The 21475-nt window shown below is 37.8% G+C and overlaps 1 protein-coding gene across 1 annotated transcript in view; it reads left to right on the plus strand.

The window, feature by feature from the left end:
* Positions 1–21475, plus strand: part of NDUFAF2 (NADH:ubiquinone oxidoreductase complex assembly factor 2) — a 53290-nt gene that overhangs the window by 25689 nt on the left and 6126 nt on the right. Inside the window, exons 2-3 of the mRNA XM_038170018.2 lie at positions 6009–6098; positions 14161–14201. Of these exons, the coding sequence (XP_038025946.1) occupies positions 6009–6098; positions 14161–14201 (131 nt within the window). The remainder of the gene's footprint in view (positions 1–6008; positions 6099–14160; positions 14202–21475) is intronic.

Raw genomic sequence — 21475 nt, forward strand, 5'->3', positions numbered from 1 at the left:
TGGAAAAAAAGAAAAGGCAAATGAGAGTTTGTAAATGACTTATAATTGAAATATAATTAATCATCCAAACCAGACTGTAACACTGCTGTGTTGGGTCATATTGCTTAATTGATGTTCTCCACAGCTGTAACTTTCTTTTCATTTCATTTCATTTACAATTCATACCCTTGCCGTCATTTGCCCATTTCTCTTCCCTGCATGACTGCCTTTTTGTTTATCTTCCTGCGTTATGTTTTTATTTATAGAGTACAAGTTATTGTACACTTTCTGCCTGCTTGCTAAAGTCCCTTTATACATGCTAAATTCCCATTTTAAGCCATTCTTCATACATTTACAGAAAACATTCAGTACTTTATTCCTGGATTTATTCACGTTTTGACAGTAATTGGTAGAAAATGGTTTCTTGAATCTGATAGACCAAAGCAAAACTAAAGAACAGTTGGGAGAAATCTTCTGCATGGCAAAGCACTGAACATTGATCAGCTATTGAAGGAAGTAGGATCATTTAGACTTTTGTTGCAAAAACAACTGTGATGTTGCATATTTCTAGTATGTTTGTTATAGATTTGTTTACAAAACAGAAGTTCTTTTGAAAGATGTCATATAAAGTTGTTAGGCTTTGTGCTGCTTTAATGAGGTACAATGTGCAAGGCTTTTAATGAACAAGAAATGGGGCCAGGTTTTGGTATGTCATGCTGGGGAACTAGAGTGACAATGGGCATTCAGCAGAGAGCTTTTAAATCTCATTGTCCAGTGCAGGAACTTGCCTCTTAGTCAAACCACAATAAGGGGTTTTGTTACTGGAGTTAACCTTATGTTTTGAAAGCTTGCTGTTTGCTTACACATGTATAAAAGCCACGCACTCTGATCACTAGTGCAGTTGCAGGTTCATCTTTTCAGATTGTTATATTTGTCATTCCTGAAAAGGAAACATAAAACACAGGATGCTTTGTTCATATATTGACATAGAAATAGGTGAATACGACTTGACTGCTCAGCAGCTTATAATTGTTCATAGCATTGTAACTTTATTAGCATAAACTTTTAATGTTAGAAAGAAAAACACAATTCTAGCATCTCCTCTGAGCAGTTTGAATGTCATACAATGACAAAAAGTAATAAAAAAGCTAAAATCAAGATGGTAGATTGGGTACAGAGAATAAAAATGAGAATGAGAATGTCTGAATTCATTTTGTCCTTATAAACAGAAAACAGGATGCATCTATGCAGATCAGAGGACAGTTATCACATATTTACATAAGACCTGAAGTGAGCATCAAAGCAGACTTCTTTCCTAAAGAGCTTTCAGGCTGATGTCACAAGTGAAGTTTCAGTATTTCTTACTTATATTTGTAAGGAAAGGCAAGGCAAGATTTGTTGCGAATTCTATATAACACCCGAGTCCATAGTACCAAAGGATAAATTATATTCAAGGGCAAGAAGGATACCAGTATCACATCTGAAGCAGAAGCTCATGGAGCTGAAGGAAAGGCTTTCTTCTGGCTCTTCCGTAGCTTACATATATTAGTCATGCTTTCAAATAGAATAGAACAGTTCAGTTGGAAGGGACCTTCAAAGATCATCTAGTTCAACTGGCTAACCTCTCCTAAGAGGTCAAAATTAAAACTGTGTTAATGAGGGCCTTATCCAAATACCTCTTGAACACTGACAGGCACATCAACCACCTCACTAGGAAGCTTGTTCCAGTATTTGACCACCCTCAGTATAAAGATATTTTTCCTCAGGTCCAGTCTGAACCCCCCTGCTGCTGCTTTCAGCTGTTCCTTTGCAATACTGACATTGGTGACCTGGAAGCAGAGACCAGCACTTCCCTCTCCGTGTCCCCTCCTCAGGAAGTTGCAGAGAGCAATGAGGCCACCTCTGAGCCTTCTCTCTTCCAGACTGGGAAATGCAAATATCCTCAGGGTCTCCTCACAGGACAGACCTTGTTACCAGCTCTGTTGCCCTTCTATGGATGCTTACCTCCCAGAGACTTTTCTACTCTAACAAAAGTCTTTTCACCATGTACTTTTGCATATTGGCACCGTGTACAGCTCTTGACCATTATTTTAAGAATGAGACAGTCAGAATAGGATCATCATCATAATCGCTTGTTTGGTCTTTGTGGAAGTATTTCTCAGTGTGTATGAGCCCTAGGCAAATCCCTGACTGCACACCGATTTCTAATCTTTCAGGGAAATAATGTGAAGTAGCTGCACCAAATGTTTAATATTCTCATTTCGTATTTTGCATTCCAGTTCCCTTCCTGCTGTCTTTATAATGCATTTTTAAATTATTTTACTGGACCAGCTTCTTACTCCCAGTGCACCAGTGGAGTGTTACATACTGTTTAGATACTGTAGACTTCCTAAAGTCTGCACACATTTGTCTGCTTACCCAAATGTAACACCTACAGTGAAGTGAAAATGCACCATTTGGTCTTTTTGTCTAGGGCTAAGGTTTTGTGTGGTATTTTTGTTGTTGTTTAGTTTAGTTTTTGTTTTTTTTTTCTCCTTTCTGTCTGTAAAGAAGATGCTGTAGAGCACCTGGATCCAGAGAATTCTGTGACTTCCTTTTTTTTTTTTTTTTTGGTGGTTGTTATGTGAGTTTAGTTTTGCTGCTTAGAAGGAATTTGTGATACTTCAGAATGGATGTCTTCATTTGGTTTATAATCCCTTTATTCCTAAGTGCTCTGAAAAAATACTCTGATTACCAGAGAGAGAGTTTTTATCTTTTTTACTGCTATTTGTATATTTTTTTTACTGTTAATTAACTACCCTTTTATGAGAGTAGTGTGTTTGTTGTTGTTTTTTCCTGTTGTGTGTTTGGTTTTGTTTGCTTGTTTGTTTTCCTTCTTTTTTTTTTTCCTTCAGTAGCACAGGCATCAAAGATAAAAAGCAGTATGGTTTCATCCTTGTCTATGACATAGATTTCTAAGGTATTGGTATACATTTAGTAAATGTAATGCTACTTGTATCCTCAAGAATAGTGATGGCATCTGTGTCCTCAAGAACAATGTGACAGAAACAATCAGCTGGTATTTCTTTTAGGAAAAAGGTACTGGGGAGCATGGGAAGCTTTTTCCTTTGACAGTATGTGTTCCCAAAAGTGTAAACAATTGTCCTGACTTGAAACCTTCAATAGAAATCTGAAGAAACCCATCTTCCTTTGCAATGAAGATAGCACCTGCAGACAACTCTATAAATCCAAATTTATTGTTGATAAATGTAAGATGAACAGCAAAATAAAAATAGCAAAAAAATAAAATTAAAATCATGATTCTGGCTCCGAGTACCAGGTAATTCCAGCTTCTCTGGACTTGCTCATTCAACACAAGTTTAGTATTGGTTGGTCCTGTAACACTGTAAAACTGGAAATGATTGATTAATTTGATTGACTGATTGATCTTTGTTCTCTCGGGGTTAATGGAAATCAGAACCGCAGGATAATAAAGTAGCCTGTGGTCTCACTTGCTACTCTTAAAAGTGAAATAACTTTCAAATAACATTTTTATAAACTGTGAAAATCCATCTAGGGCTACTAGATATCTTTCAAATAATATATATGTTGTTTTAAGAAACTGATATGGCAATAATTTTCCTTCAAATTACAGAAAAACACAAGCTTGGTATTATTCATTATTCAGCTTCATTTTGCATTTTGATATAGAGGGTTCTTCCTTTTTTTTTTTTTTTTTTTGTACAGGTGTGGTTTAGTGGTTGCAGTGAAAATTACTAGTATTTTTTGTTTCTAGGAGAGGGACCCTTCCCTAGAATACATTGAAGTATTAAAATATTCATTTCATAACATCTGCATATGTCTACAGTTAACCATGTTTTTTGTCTGTAGAGAAGGCTGTAGAAATTTAGAAGGCAATCCATTAAGCCATTTGCTAGCCCCTCATGTCAGCAGGCTACATAATGCCTGTTAAACACTTTTGTTTTCAAGCTTTAATAGAAATTAAAGTCATCACGCTGGCTTTTAGAAAAACTGGGACAGAAAGGCTAAGAGGAAGTATGTGCAGTAAGAAAGTATACAAATCCAACAGTTGAAGTCAGTGTTGTAAGTGCATTACAAATGCAGAGAGATGTAAAAGCCACCGGTACTACTATGCAATCATTCTTCAAAATAACATATTTAAGAAATAATTTTGTGAGTTTGGCTCTCCAATTTGATTTGACTGTGGAATGCAGGAAATGATTTTTTTTTACATGTGTCTTACAAAAGCTTGCAGCACAATGCAAAGCTTTGTATGTTAAAAGTAGATTATACATTCTCAAATAAAATATATTCTTAACTAAAGATGTAACTTCAATCACAGTTTGAGGTAGCAGGTTGAAAAATACATTCCTTCTTTACTTTTTCTTATGTTAATTTACTCACAGTGTTCTTATACCTGCGTAGGACTGAAATAATGGACAGTTTTCAAAGTGAAGCTGTGCTCACAGTAAAACGTAGTGACTATCCAACAATGGAGAAGAGTGTTAATTCCAAGACTTCTATAGGATCTGGCCTAATTAGATAGATCTTAATTTTTTTCTGGAAATCTTCCCAATAGAGAGAAAATAAGTCTGTATCTCTCTTTTGCTTAATAGGTAAAGAAAAGGTTGTTAAAATGTTTTATCCTCAGTATTGTTGAAAAGAAATTATTTTAAGCAAGTGTACGAAGTATAATGTATCTAGCGTATACAAATTGTGTATTTATAAAACAAATAAATATAAAACATATATCTTTTAACACTGATAAAAAATTAATCTTGGTGATGAAGGCACAAAACACTGTATTTTCTTTACCTGATGATGCATCTCTGAAACAGTAAAAATGTTAGATACAGAAGTCACCAAAACTGATACATTGTTTAAAGGTAAAAAGAGATAGTATAAGCTAAAGAAGGTACTTAGAAAAAGTACCAAATTCTTATTATTTTGCTGTATTAAATACTTGATAATGAACAATAGTATGCACTTCAGCTGTTAATCAGTGACGGATTAATTGTAAGTACTGACTTTCATTATGAAAAACACATACTTTATACAGTTACTTCTTTCATTGTTTCCTCACCATGTCAAATTTCTCCATAGCAGCCTCAGTGCTAGGAGAAAAACCCTGGGAAATGTTAGGCTTTTTTTTTGTCTGTAAAGAGTGGGGAACTTTCACATATTTCCCAGTATCTGTTAATTTAAAAACATAACAATGCTCTCTCACAAGTGAAAGCTTAGTGGTTAAAAATATTTTAAACGGTTTTTTTTTTCAATCTGAAATATACACCATATATTCTTCTGTACATTAGCACGGTATACAGCAGATGTACTGCCATATCATCAGTCAAACATTAATTTTACCTTTTTGGGTATAGTAGAATCTATGGAAAGGGTGTAGGTCATGGTTCTCCACACTGGCTCCTATTATAATGTATCAAATGTTTACTATCAGAGATATGCCTAATGGTTTTCATTTTTTAGTACAGAAAATATTCAGTTTTCAAGTGCATGCGGAAAGACTCGTGCGCAGAGCAGTTACCACCAATAGGATTGATGTGGCCTGGCTGCTGGGCAAAGCTCACCAGTGAATCAACTGTGCTGGTTTTTGACTCTAGGTTAGTTTCAAGTTTCTGATTCTTCACCACCAGCGAAGGCATGGAAAATGTCCGACTGAAGGAGAAAATGGGTGATGGAAAGCTGAACGGAAACTTGCCTCAGAGAAGCATCCTCAAAGGGAGGGATAGGCTGAGGTGGACAGTTTGACTTGGAATATATTTGTCATTAGTAATCCAACTGAACTATAAAACATGCAAGCTTCTGTTAAAATTAATAAAATAGAATTTCAGATAGGCTTCTATGGGAGATGGTAATTGCCTGCCCAGTATTTTAATCCTTCATTTTTATCCTGCAGCCATCGTTACACTTGTGTAAGAAGAATTATTTCAAAACAATAGCATAATCAACAATTTAAATATTGTATATGTGTATATTTAACTGTCCCCCCCCCTTTTTTTTTTTTGCTATAGGGCAGATCATACCAGAGAGAAGATTTGTAGAAGCAATAAATCGGCAAGCTTATCAGTATGAGATGGGTGACTTTCCAACAGAATGGGAAGGTAAATCTTGAAAATTTTGGTTTTATTTCAATATAACCTTGCCACTGAATTTACGTTCAGTATTTTTAATGAAATGCCTGACTATATGCATAGGTTGTCTCTTATCTTGTCTTTTGAGTAATGCAGACTTGTTTAACTGCTTGGTTATTACTAATTTGTAACATAACCCCTTTACAGATAGGATAAATGTTTAGGAAGTCGGTACTTAATAAAAATGTAAATAAAGCCTGTATGATCATGACTTTCTCCTATTATATGTGAAAATACTTGTGCCTGAGGGGGGGATCAGATAGAATAACCAAAACTAAACGTATTAAACTTCTTAATTATGCCTTCACTGCAGTGCTAATTTGTATGTCAGTTGAATTATTGGTGGCACAGTGATGTTTGTTGTTGCTGTTGTTTTCAGAGTAATATCTGTTTTTCTGCACTCTGGTTTCTTATACATCTCTTTGCACAATCTCTACTAGAGTTGGAGAGCCTGTAAATAATTAAGCATTTTTCCACCAGTACTGGTGAAAATTTCTATGTCCCAAAGTTTCAGACAAATTCAGGGAGGCTGGAGAAATTCCTCAAAATTAACTTAGCAGCCCCTGAAGAAAGAGAGAAAGGAGAGAGGGAATGTGAGTTGGTCCTTGTGGCTATAGGAGCTTGAGCCAAGAATGAGGTCAACTGAACCAAATGGACTATGTAAGGTAAGAAGGAATCCTCTGAAATGTGGGAATTCCACAAAAAAAAAAGCTAGCCTGTGGGTTTTTTCTTCTTGAATGTCAATCTAAGGTGTATAAACAGTTTTGTGGAAATTTAAAATAAATTTTAAAAGCCAAAACTGGATTTTCTGCTGTGTTTGTAGAGGCATTTCAAAGAATTATCTTGCCTTTGCTACATATTGAGATATGAACTAGTGATGTGGGATGCTCTGAAGTTTCATCTCTACTTCTTGTCTGCTTCCTGTAAAATGCAAAATTTTTTTAGTAAGAAATGGAAAAGAATGAAATGAGTAGAGGGTTCTAGTAATGCTGTAGAACACAGTCAACTGAGTGCAAAAAGTTTAACACAAGGTTTTAAGATGTGCTTCGCTGAAAGGCTCATAACAATTCTCTCCCTGTATTTTTCCTCTTTAAGAGGAAAGGAGAAATCCAGTGTTTGCCAGGCTCAGAAGACCTGTGCTGAACTTTCACTCTGTTATCTCCTGTCCAGGCTCTTGAAAAATTCCCAGTGCATTCTTCCTTTGGGTGTTCACTGTTCAATCTGGATGTAGGAATAGAAGGTATTTTGAGCAAGTTTGCTGATGACACCAAACTTGGAGGAGTTGTGGACTCAAATGAGGGTGGAAAGGCCTTGCAGAGGGATCTGGATAGGTTGGAGAGCTGGGCGATCACCAACCGCATGAAGTTCAATAAGAGCAAGTGCCGGGTCCTGCACCTGGGACGGGGAAACCCTGGCTGCACGTACAGACTGGGCGATGAGACGCTGGAGAGCAGCCTAGAAGAGAGGGATCTGGGGGTCGTGGTAGACAGCAAGTTGAATATGAGCCAGCAGTGTGCCCTGGCAGCCAGGAGGGCCAACCGTGTCCTGGGGTGCATCAAGCACGGCATCGCTAGTAGGTCAAGGGAGGTGATTGTCCCGCTCTACTCTGCACTGGTGCGGCCTCACCTCGAGTACTGTGCGCAGTTCTGGGCACCACAGTATAAAAAGGACATGAAACTGTTGGAGAGTGTCCAGAGGAGGGCTACGAAGATGGTGAAAGGCCTAGAGGGGAAGACGTATGAGGAACGGCTGAGGGCACTGGGCCTGTTCAGCCTGGAGAAGAGGAGGCTGAGGGGAGACCTCATCACAGTCTACAACTTCCTCGTAAGGGGGTGTCGAGAAGCAGGAGACCTTTTCTCCATTAACACCAGCGACAGGACCCGTGGGAACGGGGTTAAGCTGGGGCAGGGGAAATTTAGGCTTGACATCAGGAGGGGGTTCTTCACAGAGAGGGTGGTTGCACACTGGAACAGGCTCCCCAGGGAAGTGGTCACTGCACCGAGCCTGACTGAATTTAAGAAGAGATTGGACTGTGCACTTAGTCACATGGTCTGAACTTGGGTAGACCTGTGCGGTGTCAAGAGTTGGACTTGATGATCCTTAAGGGTCCCTTCCAACTCAGGATATTCTATGATTCTATGATTCTTTATAGCTTGAGCTGATATGGACACTGATCATACCAGCAAGTAGTCTGATGCTTTGCAGTAGGATTTCTAAAATACTTGCTGTTTATCTCTGAACAGTAGAAGATTAATATAAGATTAGAAGGCTGTATAATACTTCCTGTTATTGTTTTTTCCTTATTGTTGGATTTTGGGCAGGATTTTTAGTATTCTAAATACTCTCTGCTGGGCACATGCTTTTACCTCCAGGGGCCTTCTCTCCAAATACTGCATATGCACTCTGACATTTGCAGCCTCTCTGCTTCAGTTTTGTCTGGTTCATCAATAACATTTTCCTTTTCTAGCCTTGTCATTCTTTCCACTTAAATGACTGTACTAAAGTCTTCACTCCTTTTTTCTAGAGAGCTGCAGAGAGCTTTTCACCTGAGCTGCCTTTGTTCTACCAGAGCTCAGCTTTTTCACTTCTGGCTAATCCTTAGTGACTATCTGATGTAAAGCCACTTACCCAGGCATCCTTTCCCTCTCCCCTTTCCTTACATCATCACACTGTGATGTAACCTAAATGAGTAAAAGTACTGTCCCTGGAAATATTTAAGGGCAGGAGCTGCCTGAGGAAAATCTGCATGAAATTAGGGGCAAAGGGATTGCTCACAGAGTGGGAGCAGGCTGCAGTGAAATTTGAAGGGGGTCTAAGATAAATTTCATTGTATTTCTAAGACATACAGCCTGTACTGCTGGTAAACTAAGGCGGCTGATTTTGGTGCTGTGTTTATCAAGTTATAAATACAAAATAGGCTAAGTGACACCAAGTAGGAAGCTATAAAGCAAGTAGGTAACGCAATCATCCAGATTACAGGCTCAGTGTGTATAAGCTGCTTCTCAGACTTGGGAGAGGATGGTTGTGTGTTATTCCTGGGAATTTACCAAATACAGGGCTGAGGGATTGCTCCCGAAGGGTTTGACTGGAATTTTATCCCAAAGATACTAATTTTGAGTGCATAACAGGATTAAATTTCTTAAGTTATCAGACCTGTGAAATCTACAAAACACCTGAACGTCCATCAAAGCTTTTGTAGAATTGAAACATGCTCAGTGTTATAAGGATAGAAAGATAATCCCTTGTGTTCTCCTTAGTGTTAACTATTTGTGTGCAGCATATAAAGTCAGTTTTTGTTTCAAAAATCCAAAAATGTTTCCTTTTATATTGTAGTTTTACATTTAGAAAGTAATTCTGGCATACAAGTAGTACATATTTTTGTTTAGATGAGGCCTCTTACATTTTAGTACAAGGTGAGAGTGCATACTTTTCCCTAGGCAGCCAACATGTAACCTTTCTGTGACATTAGTTCTGAATGTTCACCTACTGTAGAATGCGTAAGATACCTCCTCAGGACGTGTCAATAGTGCTCCTGAGAGGAGACCAGTAATTTTACATACTTTAGGAGATTCATGAGATTGCATGCTTCTTGCAGCATTTTATTGCTTGTCTACTCCTAGTCCTCTTTTTTATTTTTTCCTGGTAACATTTAGTGATTAATGGGAGTCTTAATTTGCATGCTCACTTTTACGCTTATTACAGTTTGTTATATGCCAGTAGGAGTTTTAAAGTTCAATGGAAATCTCATGCATGCCAATGAGAATGCAAATGAGCACTGATGAAAGAATGCTCAGGTCGCAAGGTAGGAAACGTCCAACTATCTTGCTTAATTAACTTAAAAATTTCTTTTAGACAGAAGTCGCCTTACAATATGTACAGAATGTAGGAAATGCCATCCAGATAACATTAGAAGCAGCATTGTAATTAACTTGAAAGTAGAGGCAATCAATTCATTTTGCTAAAGCGCTGTGGGGGCTAGGGGTCAGGGAAGCATGTTTTGGTTGCAGTCAGTACATACATGTAGCCATCATTGCTTTATCTATTTTAAAGCATCGTGGCTGACAGTGCAAGAGAACATTTTGTTTTGCTGATGTAGAGGACGAGAGTGTTCATGTGGAAATCCCTTCCATTTCTTAAGTGTCACTGGACACTATGAGTGCATGTGTATGTGTGTTCAAATAACATGTAATAAAGCACACACCTGCCTTGTTTCCATCAACAAATAGGTATAAATCTGTTTACTAGTTTGAACCTCTTTTGACCAGAAGTGTAATGGAGAGCATAAAGAAAGCTGGGAAAGCTATATACTGACAATCCACCTCTACATTATATATACTGGTAGTATTTTTAAAAGGGAGAGTGAAGTGTGTTAATTTCAAGTTATCATTCTGTTGGATTTTGTTAAGGCTGGTGCTACATGGGTAAGGTATTACCGATAATACAGTTTTTAAGCATTCATTCTTTTTTTGTTACCATGAATTTCTTATGCCTAACTTACAAAGGGCTGGTGTCCACTATTCTGCAACTCTGTGTTGGATGCTGAAGATATTGTTGATACTATAGAAAATTTCGAAGGCTTTTTTAAACTTTTGTTTGAAGTAGAACCATGAGAAAACTGTTGGGGATTAAATATATAAAAATCCCCCAGATCTTCTCCCTAAAGACTGATGAAGAGTAGTCAAGTAAATGATTTAAAAAAAAAAATCAATTAGAAATTGAAATAGAAAAGATTGATAAAACTATTTGAAACTAAAGTAGAATATACTAAAATGCACCCAATTCAGATGATGTTTTCCTTGCCTTTAATCTTGCAATGTATCCTGAGCTGTGCTTTATGTAAAATATTTCTGAATTGGATTTTCACAGAGGGAATATTGTATATTAAAGCTAACTAACTTCATCATCTTATAGCTATAAAGAGATTTTAGTGATTTTTGTTACCATATTTCTTCCTCATCTCCCCAGCAGGGGAGGAATTTTTCACTAAATGATGATTTTCTAATGCAGTTCATTAGAGATGCTAAAATGAGTTTACCTATAGGAAAATGGTCGCTCATCTTTGAGTCAGCAAGTTTTATTTAGGATTGAGGTGAAAAAGGTTTGTAATCCTGATGTTTGTTAAAAAGAAGGAAGGTTGATAACACCTATATAGTGTGTAGTTAAATGTTTATTATAGCTGGGAAGAAAAATAGCATGGTAACTATACAAATTTTTTGTGTATTTAAATAAATTCAGGATAATTATGGGTATGGTTGATGAGAAATATGCCTAAGCTGAGGACTGTTTTTTTGCTTTTGAGCGTGGGTTCTAATTGAGATGTATTAATGAACAAAAACAAGTTGCATAATGATCCTTCTTCAGAGGTTTTGTTCACAGAACTTGTTGCAGTATATTACTCTTCACTGTTCTGTTTGTGGCTTGTTAAACTCAGGCAGATAATTAAATGATAATATCATTTAATAGAAGCATTCCATTCATCTGAAAATCATTAACGAAACAACCAACTACTAGTCTCAGCCACCAGTAAAAAAAAAAAATCTATTGTAGTGACTATATATCAGCAAGAGTTTCTAACTGCAGCTTAATTTTTGTAGGATTGCAAATTTTAAGAATCACTAGTTGTAATCTAATTGTTAAAATGCAGCTATGAGTATACTGGTATTGTAAGAAAATACTGGCAGTTTAAACAACGTTAAGCAGTTTTTAGGTGCTGAGAGCTGTGGAATTCAAACCAGTAATATTATAACAAACTACCTCCATACAACTGAGAAATTACACATATGAATGAAGGAGGATGATACTTTGTTGAAAGTAATCCCTTAAATTTAGAAGGCTTAATAATTCATTTTTCACCAGACATTTTAAACTACTACTTTTCCAATTTTCTCCAACTGTGCATCTTTTATTGGTTAGCCTCCAGTAGACATGCTTCACTATACTTGATGTTTCTAGCACTTTCTTGCTTTTCTGTATGTGGTTAGAACTGTTGCTATATATGAGCAAAGATGACTTCTGTCACGAGGGAAGGCTTGTGTACCACAATTTTCTCTAATAACATTGTTGATCCTTTTACAAAAAGTGTCTGTAAGGCTGTCAGCTGAGAAGTGTCAGTCTCCATCACGCCAATTTAGGCACTGGTCTTACCAGATTTTATATTTGAAAATTCTAATAAAAGTGAAGTGCTTGAAAATGCTACAGATACATGCACATTTTTTTTTCTAACTCTGTAGAATTTAGTGATGTCATATGTTTGCATTTGCATTATCATAATGAGGTTTTTTTGCTTTCCAGTAACATAAAACTTCTGCAGAAAGGGGCTGATGTTGACTGTTCAGTAATCAGTTACTTCCCCGCATTGTCATATTTGGGTCTAATCTTTGTTAGTATCAAAAGACTGCTGAGAAGAGCTGTCACGTAGTGGTGTTCGTAAGATGTTTCTGAAAGTGTCATCTGATAGACGAGAAACAAAAGTAAGACCTTGTTTCATATCATTAAAGATATTTCATTGTTAGCCTTTAATTAAGGCTGTTGGCCTTGCCACTTTTTCTAAGCTATGTAATGGCATTTTGCCTCCTTTAATTCCATTCTTATATTAATTGGTAGCTATTTCTCCTAAAACCAGTTTCATAATATTGCTGAAGCAGAATAGCATTAGAGTTTTATTGTATGGATAATTACACTTTCAGTAGCTGGGTGAAATTATGACTCCATGCAGCTCATAGTGTTTTGGACTTGCTGCATGACCCATTCCCAGTTCCCCCCAGCATCTGGCATAAATGGCATTGGAAAATTAAAATTTGAAATAGTTCCTTCTTAAAGCATTTCTGTGTCAAGTCAGACCAGGAGTTTGATTGTGGGATAACAAAATGTCATTGTTGCTCTAATTTTGAAGCACAGTAACAAGCATCTAAATCTTAATTATTCAAACGTACAAAAGAACATTTTGCTATTGCTCTGCACTTGGAACTGTCATTCCTTATGTTTGTCCTTCTGCTCATTAGTAGCCACTTGCATTCTCCTACTCATTCATCTGAAAAATACAAGCAGAAAAAACAAATGTCTACAAAGTATTCAAACTGGCACTTAGCAATTCTGTGGATTTGAACAATTGTGAGAAAATGCTACAGTAGTGGTACTTTTAAAAAGATGGATATTGACTTGGTCACACTCAGGGAATGTGTTTCTCTGGTAACATCTGAAATAGAGTTGGGGCTCTCTATGATAGCTCATTGACTGCATGAAGTAAGATTGGACATGGTGCCACTTTTCCATCTGTAGCGGATCACCTTGGATTGCTGCATCTGGTCAGCAGTGTGGCGGGGGTGGGCACACATCTATTGACTGTGGTTCATAATGGAAAACCAAAATCACAGGACAATCAGCATCGGCACTGCTTCAATTCACGGTCCTTTCCAGCATGAATTTACTGAGATGGACGGGGTGTGCCTTCCTTCTCTGTGTTACAGTACCTCCTCCTTGATGCAGCGTGTACCCCTATGCATCCATCTGTCGTGATGCAACCTGGGCTCATTCATGTTTGGGTCTGTATCTTGCACCCTTGTAAAGGAACTTCAGGCAGCACTAATGTCAATAAGAAGTTTTCAGGCTTTAACAATGCCTGGGGCATACGCAGGAATCCTTTTTCTCCTGAGTGGTCTAAAGCTTTTCATACTATTTAGTAGTCATCTTGTCATCTTCACAGGGTGAAGCTCTGCTTTGTATAGCACGCTTAACAAAAGGCTGGGCCTTGAGCCCTGCTTAAGCTGTGTTTCGGCAGTCTGGGTGGTATGTGAACTGTGCTTAAGCTCTCATAATAGGAGTGCCTTTTTTCCCTTCTGTGAAGACTGAGAGTATTGACATGGGAAATAACATCCTGGAACTTTATACTTTAGAAAATTATATTATGGCTTGCTAAGTTGTGGCAGATTTTTGTATAAATATTTACTTTCTGTTACAAAGTCATTATCATTTTGAGTTGTAATACTGGCTGTGGTCTTCGATATAAGCAATTGGATTTTTATTTCTTTTGCAGCTTGGATAAGAAAAAAAAGAAAGGATCCACCAACCATCGAGGTAAGTGATGAATTGTCTTTATGTTTTCAATTGTTGTAGTTAGACTACAATAATACATTTAAAGTGAGCTCGTCTGTCCAGTAATTTGTCACTTTATGGAGAGAATTTAGTGCATTGCTTGCCTAATTTGTGAAATTTAGATGTCTAACTCTTAGGAAAAAAATGGGAATAAATACTTCAATGTCTTTAGTTGTTTCTCTTAGCTATGGGAAATAAGAGTCTTTTAAGATAATGATGGTCACACAAGAATTTCTTCAATCAGATGAATTCTCAAATTACTGCTGTGAATTTTTAAAACAGGTTCTCTACGTATTAATAGTGTTTTTTTTTCAAGGTAGTTGACATGAAACTGTGGGTTTCAAATTCAGTTGCCAGTGTATCCATCAGTACAAGAAAATAAAATGTATTAACATTTTACAGTGCTAACGAGATGAGGGAGTAACAGTCATGACTTCTTCCATAAGTGGTTTCTAATGGAACAACGCAGTGAAATATCCTACCGTCTTTCATGCTGATGAGTTTTTAAAGAGTGGAATGAATTTAACTGTTGATCTGTGTATACACAAACATGCACTCCTTACCCTTCACTTGCTTTACAAGTTGCTAAGTGCCAGCTAGAGTGATTGAATAGATGAAGCATGGGTAACTATAGAAGACTCAAACTGACACCCAGAGGGTGTCAGGCTTGCATCAGTAGAAATAAACTGCATTGAATGCAGTGAAGCTACGCTGGCATGCTCTGGCCAAGGGCTTGGCCACTTAGGTCTTCTGAAGTGCACTGGTTGTGAAAAGTTGTCCTGTCTACCTGTATGTTAGTACGAACATGGGAAGTTTGTACATTGATGTTTACAAGCCATAGCTCACAGAAGTGAGCCTCCTGCAGAACTTCAAGCTTTTCAACATTTATCGCTGCCTCTTTTTCCCATTTGCCACTGAGGTTTTAGAGACAATAAGAAAATACACTCAAGAATGGCAGAAAATTAAGTAAAATTCCTCCTCAAAGCTTTTAAGGACCTGAAACAAATGAACACACTTCGTTTTAACCTTCAGAGAAGTATTGTTTTGTTGTTTAAACTTTTTTTTTTTTTTTGTTTTAAATTCCTGCCTTCTAATCCTACTTATCTGTGCAGAAGGGATACTTCAGTATGTGTTCTGTCTAAGCTTGGGGCTGACCTCCTTATAAGTAGTTGTGGCTCGTGCTAATGGTATACATACAACTTTTATTGTTGAAAATATCACCTCATGTGACATTTGAAGGTGTGGGGTGTTGCATGTCTTTTATCCTGTCATTTTCAAAAGCCAGACTGCCCTAATAAGGCTAAGATGAACCTGGCCCAGAGAACATGGACAGCCTTGGTTTTAGAATTGGGGCAATAAAGCTCCTTCTGGCACTGGAGCTGTTCATTCTGTATCCAAAGGAAGTCTCTGCTGGTAAGAGAACTGTGAATCAATGGTGTTCTCAATATTTTAGCTTCCAGAAAAAGCAGTTTGTGGAGGATTAGACATTATTGTGAATAGTGGTGCATTCAGAGTAACAGGACTGCTTATACCTTCAGTTTCATAAGGTAATAGATCCGAAAAATTATTTAGCAGCAAGGTACTTTACCTGCAGGGCACTGCATTGACCTTATCAGAGCAGAAGTGATATACCAGGAATTTGAAAGGTAGTTACATTTTCTTTGGAGTAATCTCTAAAATGCTTTTTTTTTTTGCCCTCCTATATAAGAAAAGCTAGTTCAAATATATGTATATTAATTTTTTTTTGTTAATTTGAAAATATTATAGTCACATTTTAAATGTGATACTCAGCTTGATTTTTTTTCTGTAATATTATGGGGATGATAAGCATGTCCTATTTTTCTTCTGATTTGAAACCCATATATCACAATATAATTATACTAGTGAAGCACATACAGATTACTGTTTAGCCCACATATGTAGGACTGATTGGCTTTAGTGTTTTAGGCACATAAACTTTAGTGGCTGCTATTTTGTGTTATATTCCCATTTTGACAGTAATGCTGATACGGTAAACTGCTGTTTGACAGCTAGGGAACCAGGGAATATTTCTGACTGTGTTTCTTGTTGAAACCCTGTATAACAAATCTCCTCGTTCTTTCATATATTTCTCACGAGGCTAGACTATTTCTGAAAAAGAATGCAAAGCCCACAAACTTTGTATTTTGTGCCTTAATGACATTTTACTGTCAACATCATATTGTAACACCACAAAACAGCATTACAGTTCCTGAAACATAAGTTTCTGCAATTGTGCCAATATTCCTACCCTTGTAGTCTGTATTAACACTTTTTTGATTATTTTCCATTTTTTCCACTGTCCATTGTGCATCTTTTTTTTTTAATATCAAATTTGACATGTGTTAAATTTTATTAAAATTTCTGTTCCCTTTCTCTATTCTGTTTGCCTACCATCCCCCTTTAGTGTGTGTGTTTGTTTGTTTTTGTATTTGTTAGGCTTATCTTTTATTTGGCTTCTTTTTTTTTTTAATCTTAGGCTTATCTTTTATTTACCCCCAGCTCCCCATGCCTAACCTTCAGGGAGTTTTAGAGAGCAATAAGGTCTCCCCTGAGCCTCCTCATCTCCAGACTGAACACCCCCAGTGCCCTCAGCCGCTCCCCATAGGACTTGTGTTCCAGGCCCTTCACCTGCTTCGGAGCCCTGCTCTGGACATGCTCCAGTGCCTGGATGGCCCTCTTGTAGTGAGGGGCCCAAAGCTGGGCACAGCACTCGAGGTGTGGCCTCATCACAGCAGAGTACAGGGATCACCTCCCTGCTCCTGCTGGCTGCACTGTTCCTAAGACAAGCCAGGATGCCGTGGGCCTTCTTGGCCACCTGGGCACAATGACGGCTCATGTTCAGGCGAGCATCAATCAGCACCCCCAGATCCCTTTCCTCTCCACAGCTTTCCAGACACTGCCCCAAGCCTGTAGCCTACATGGGGCTGTTGTGGCCAAAGTGCAGGACCTGGCACTTAGCCATGTTGAACCTCGTCCCACTCGTCTCTGCCCATTAACCCATCCTGTCCAGGTCCCTCTGCAGGGCCTTCCTACCCTCCGGCAGATTGAGACTTCCCCCCACCTTGGTGTTGTTTGTAAACTTACTGAAGTGAGAATGAATGTGAGTTGTCCTTACTTACAGTGGTCAACACAGTGACCTTACGACACCAGCTAAGGCTATTAGACACTGTTCTTAAGGCTTGGTAATGTTTTGTAATCAGGCCATTCTTTCTTCCAGAAATACCTAACATCTTTTTTGTTGTTGTTACAAAGCATTAATTTTCATGCAGAGGAAATGGCTTCACATCTTCTCTTTAGATTGTAATTTTCCTTATGGAAGAATACTGCAGTGACTTCACAAGACAACTTGTTCAGTGTTGAGTGTTCCACATGCATACAGTTTCTTTCTTTCATATCTCCAACTGCTTTCCCTCCCCCCCCCCCCCCCCATTTTTGTAGGACAATCTTTTGTAGCAGGACTTTTGTGCTCTGGGCTAGTCATAACCCAATAACACTGCTTATAGCCTTGGTTATTTCTAATCTGACCCCCAATAGAAGCCAAAGCAAGCTTCTGGGACACTGGAAGCAGTTGCTTGCCTTTTGATATTATTACAGATTGAAATATGCCGAATCTTATTCTTGGTTATGACAAGGGTGTAAACTTCTCAAATGAATGCATATCAAGTTGTTTCTTATCTTGTGTTTAAACTTACCCTGTTACTATGGTGATTAGGGTGTCCATTTTGATAGAAAACTTTGCATCACATCTGTACCCTATGTAAGCATGTGTGTGCATACACTTACACATACATATACACACGTACACATATATATACACATATATACATACTGCTTTATAATATGTGAGAATCTGAGCTTGTATATGTATATTTTTGTATAGTTGTATCATTGTCACCTGTCCCTTTACATATATTGTGTATGATCGTATATGGTTGTCTGAAAATAAATTGTCTTTACATTTGTTCCTATGCAGCTCTAAATCATATTTTAAACAGTTTAACAAGTGATGAATAGTTGGAGTGTCACATTTCCTTACTGTCTGTATAGGAAAATAGATGGACAAAGCATTTTTGGGGAAAATAGGAAATCTATCTTGTCTAGAGAGGATTTTAAATAAATGAAAATATTTAAAGACTACAGATACTAAAATATTTTTAATCAAGTCCTATTTTGTAGAAGCATATTTGATAATTTATCCCTTTGTATTGAACTTTGTTTACCTGCAAAGCATTCATGTCTGAAATTATTACTAAAAGTTGTCTTTGGATATAGCACTTGTTTTATAGGAGTGATGTTTTATCAATGGAAATAATGTCTTTAAGAGGCTCCTCTCTTTCTTCAAGCTATAGTTAACTTCTCTTTCAGTATGACTCATCAAAGCCACTAAGTTGGAAGGTAAACATAAATACGCTGTCTAACATACACTCCTAGCTCTCATTTTTCCTTCTGGCTATGGATTTCAGCCCTTATTCAAAACATGGCACCTTCATATTTTGGATTTTTCACATTTCAATTCTAAAGGAAAGAGAAGTTGAGACTTCAGTGATAAAGCAACTTTGCATGGCATTCACAAGCTTTGCTGCATTCTATATCTCCTATATTCATTCTGGGCCATTTATGCAAAATTTTAGCTTCTGTTGGTGCAGCTCCTAACTGAGATAGTTGCTGGATGCATAAGATACTTCTAAGCTTGGGTATGATCAATGATATTTAGCACATAGCCAGGTTTCCCCCCACATAGATAGTGGGAGTCGTATCAAAATTGATTTAGGTATCTTGTATCTAAGACATATTGAGTTTTCAGCTTCTAAACTGGAGATAAAGAATTAAGAGAGAGATTTTTAAGAATGAGGCAAACGTTAAAAATATCAGGCATCTAGTGAGGTTTTTTATTCTATTCTGTGTAAAACTTCCATTTGTTTTCTTTAATATTTCTGATTTCAGTGGGCACGGGAGTTGTAGAAGCTTTTAAAGAATCCTAATGTCTGTAACACAAAGTACCTCAGTGTATTGAGAAATTTAAGCCTTGTTTTTTCCCTGCAACAGACTTTGCAGCTACACACTGCTCCTGACAATGTCCTGAGGCTCAAAAGCATCAGAGTAGCTTGGCATTGTTTGTGACCTTGTTGGTAGAACGGAGATAGAAATGAGGTTACAGGCAATCTTGGGGTGCCAGAAAATGTGTGAACTATAACCACAGAACAGGTTCTCATGGCAGTGCCTAGAGAAACTGGTATGAACAGGAATGTGGTTCATTTCTGAACCTGCCAGTGTGATAGCCCGCAATTGCCAGATGCCTACCTATAGTATCACTACTCTGTGAAGACACATCTTTATACATGAAGACACTGCACTGTAACCTAGGTGCTGCTTTCTTTGGTGTCCGTACAAGGCTGCATAGCTAGAGGTATGCCCTGTTGAAATCAAAACCTCACTGTTGCTTTGTATGCAGGTAATAGATGGTAATATTGGTTTATATGTGGTAATATGTGTGCATATATGGTAATATTTCATGGGAGGTAAAATAGAATTGCATGTTTCTTTAACTAGTGCCAAAAGCCTGGAAATAGTTTGAAATAAGAAGTACCATAGTGAAGGAGTTCTTTTCTCATGCATTATGTACTCGTTACACAGTAATAAAACGCAGTAGCTTCTGAATTGCATAGTTTTATAATGGGCGAAATGTTGAGAGGGAGAGAAGAAGGGAGGAAAAATGTACTTCAGTGACTTGTAATAAGCATCAAGTTTCAATGGTTGTCCCTCACTGTCCACCCCTCACCCCCAGTAATTGCACTGAAATTGCATTCTGTTTGGTTGCCACAGTGCATACCTGCTTTTCCCATTTGTTTGATCATAAGAATTACTTATTCGAGAGATGGTATGCTATAAGCTAGTTTCAGTCATGGAGATTCATTTATACAGAATTTACCTTCCTTTAACCAGAATGGGGTGTAGTTTAGAAAAATGCATTGTTTGACACTGTTTGGATTGCACATTATAGTTTGCTTTTATCTTCTTTCATATGCTTCAGCTGAGAAGCTTCAAAATGAGAACTCTGACATGGAGATTGTACATTCTTACTCAGAGAATAGGGTTTAGCAAATGAGCATTTTATTCCTGTAGCCACAAGAAAGCTGTGGAATATGATTTATAGTTCTGGGAAATGCTGTTAAAAAAGCAAAGGGATAAACAGCTCTTCTGAGCAAAATACTTTCCACCGTTATTGTCAGGGATCACAACCATGATTGAAAATTTGGGATGTATTCAAATGATTTGACTTGCACTAAATAGTATTTTATGTAGTAAATTGTGCATGATCCCAGTGTGGAAGGGCATTGTACTTGACAATATAGAGCTCAGCTACAAAGCCTAAATTAAAGCGAGCGTTCAGAGAAGTTGCTGGAGGTGGGATTTGAAGAAGCCATTGTCTTTTAGAGTTTTTCCTCTTATTCATTTTAACTTTGTTTTCAGATTCAAAACATGGGTGCTTGTCAACATCCACAGAAGATTATGGAGGTCCCCATACTTCCCACTTGCCCGTGTTGCAGATCCCAAGGCTGTATGGGAGGGAGCTGCAGCCACTCCGCTGGTCCTGTCAGTGTGGGTGGGAGTGCATGGAGCATTGATTGGCTCTGTCTCATAATTCACTGTCAGCACAGCTGAATGGGGGTGGAGGGAAAAGTAAAGTGTACCAGGAAGAGGGCTGGTACAGATTGCATCATGCATAGAGTAAGGGGAAAGCATGCACCAAACTGGGACTGAGTCACAGCTACAGTTCCTTGTTTGCTCTGTAGGCACCAAGGCTATGTGGTGCTGCCCTTTATTCCCAGCAGACTGCATTGGTGCCAGGCTACTTTATGATTTTTGCTGCTTTTACATAGTTTCAGCTTTGGTCTTGAACATTTCTGTGGTTCTGTACAGAAATCTTTGCTGTATTGCAAAAATAAGTCAGAAGCAAACCCATTCTTACTCCAAGTGTCTTCAACACACCTTACATTCCAGGATCTGTGCCTTTCCTCTTCCTTTTCCCTCTCATTACAACATTCTTGCCAAATGTGTGTGCCACACTGTAGTGCCTTAGAAACTCCTTCAGCCCATGCCAGTTATTTTGTAGCTCAGGAAGAACAATACAGTAATTCAGTCATAACTACCATTGCTTATGCGTAGGTTTGATTTACACAAAAATCGCTGTGAGTTAGCATTAGCATTGAACAGATTTAACTTGGCAGTAAATA

Source organism: Anas platyrhynchos, chromosome Z, assembly GCF_047663525.1.
Source record: "Anas platyrhynchos isolate ZD024472 breed Pekin duck chromosome Z, IASCAAS_PekinDuck_T2T, whole genome shotgun sequence".
In the NCBI taxonomy this organism is placed as follows: Eukaryota; Metazoa; Chordata; class Aves; order Anseriformes; family Anatidae; genus Anas; species Anas platyrhynchos.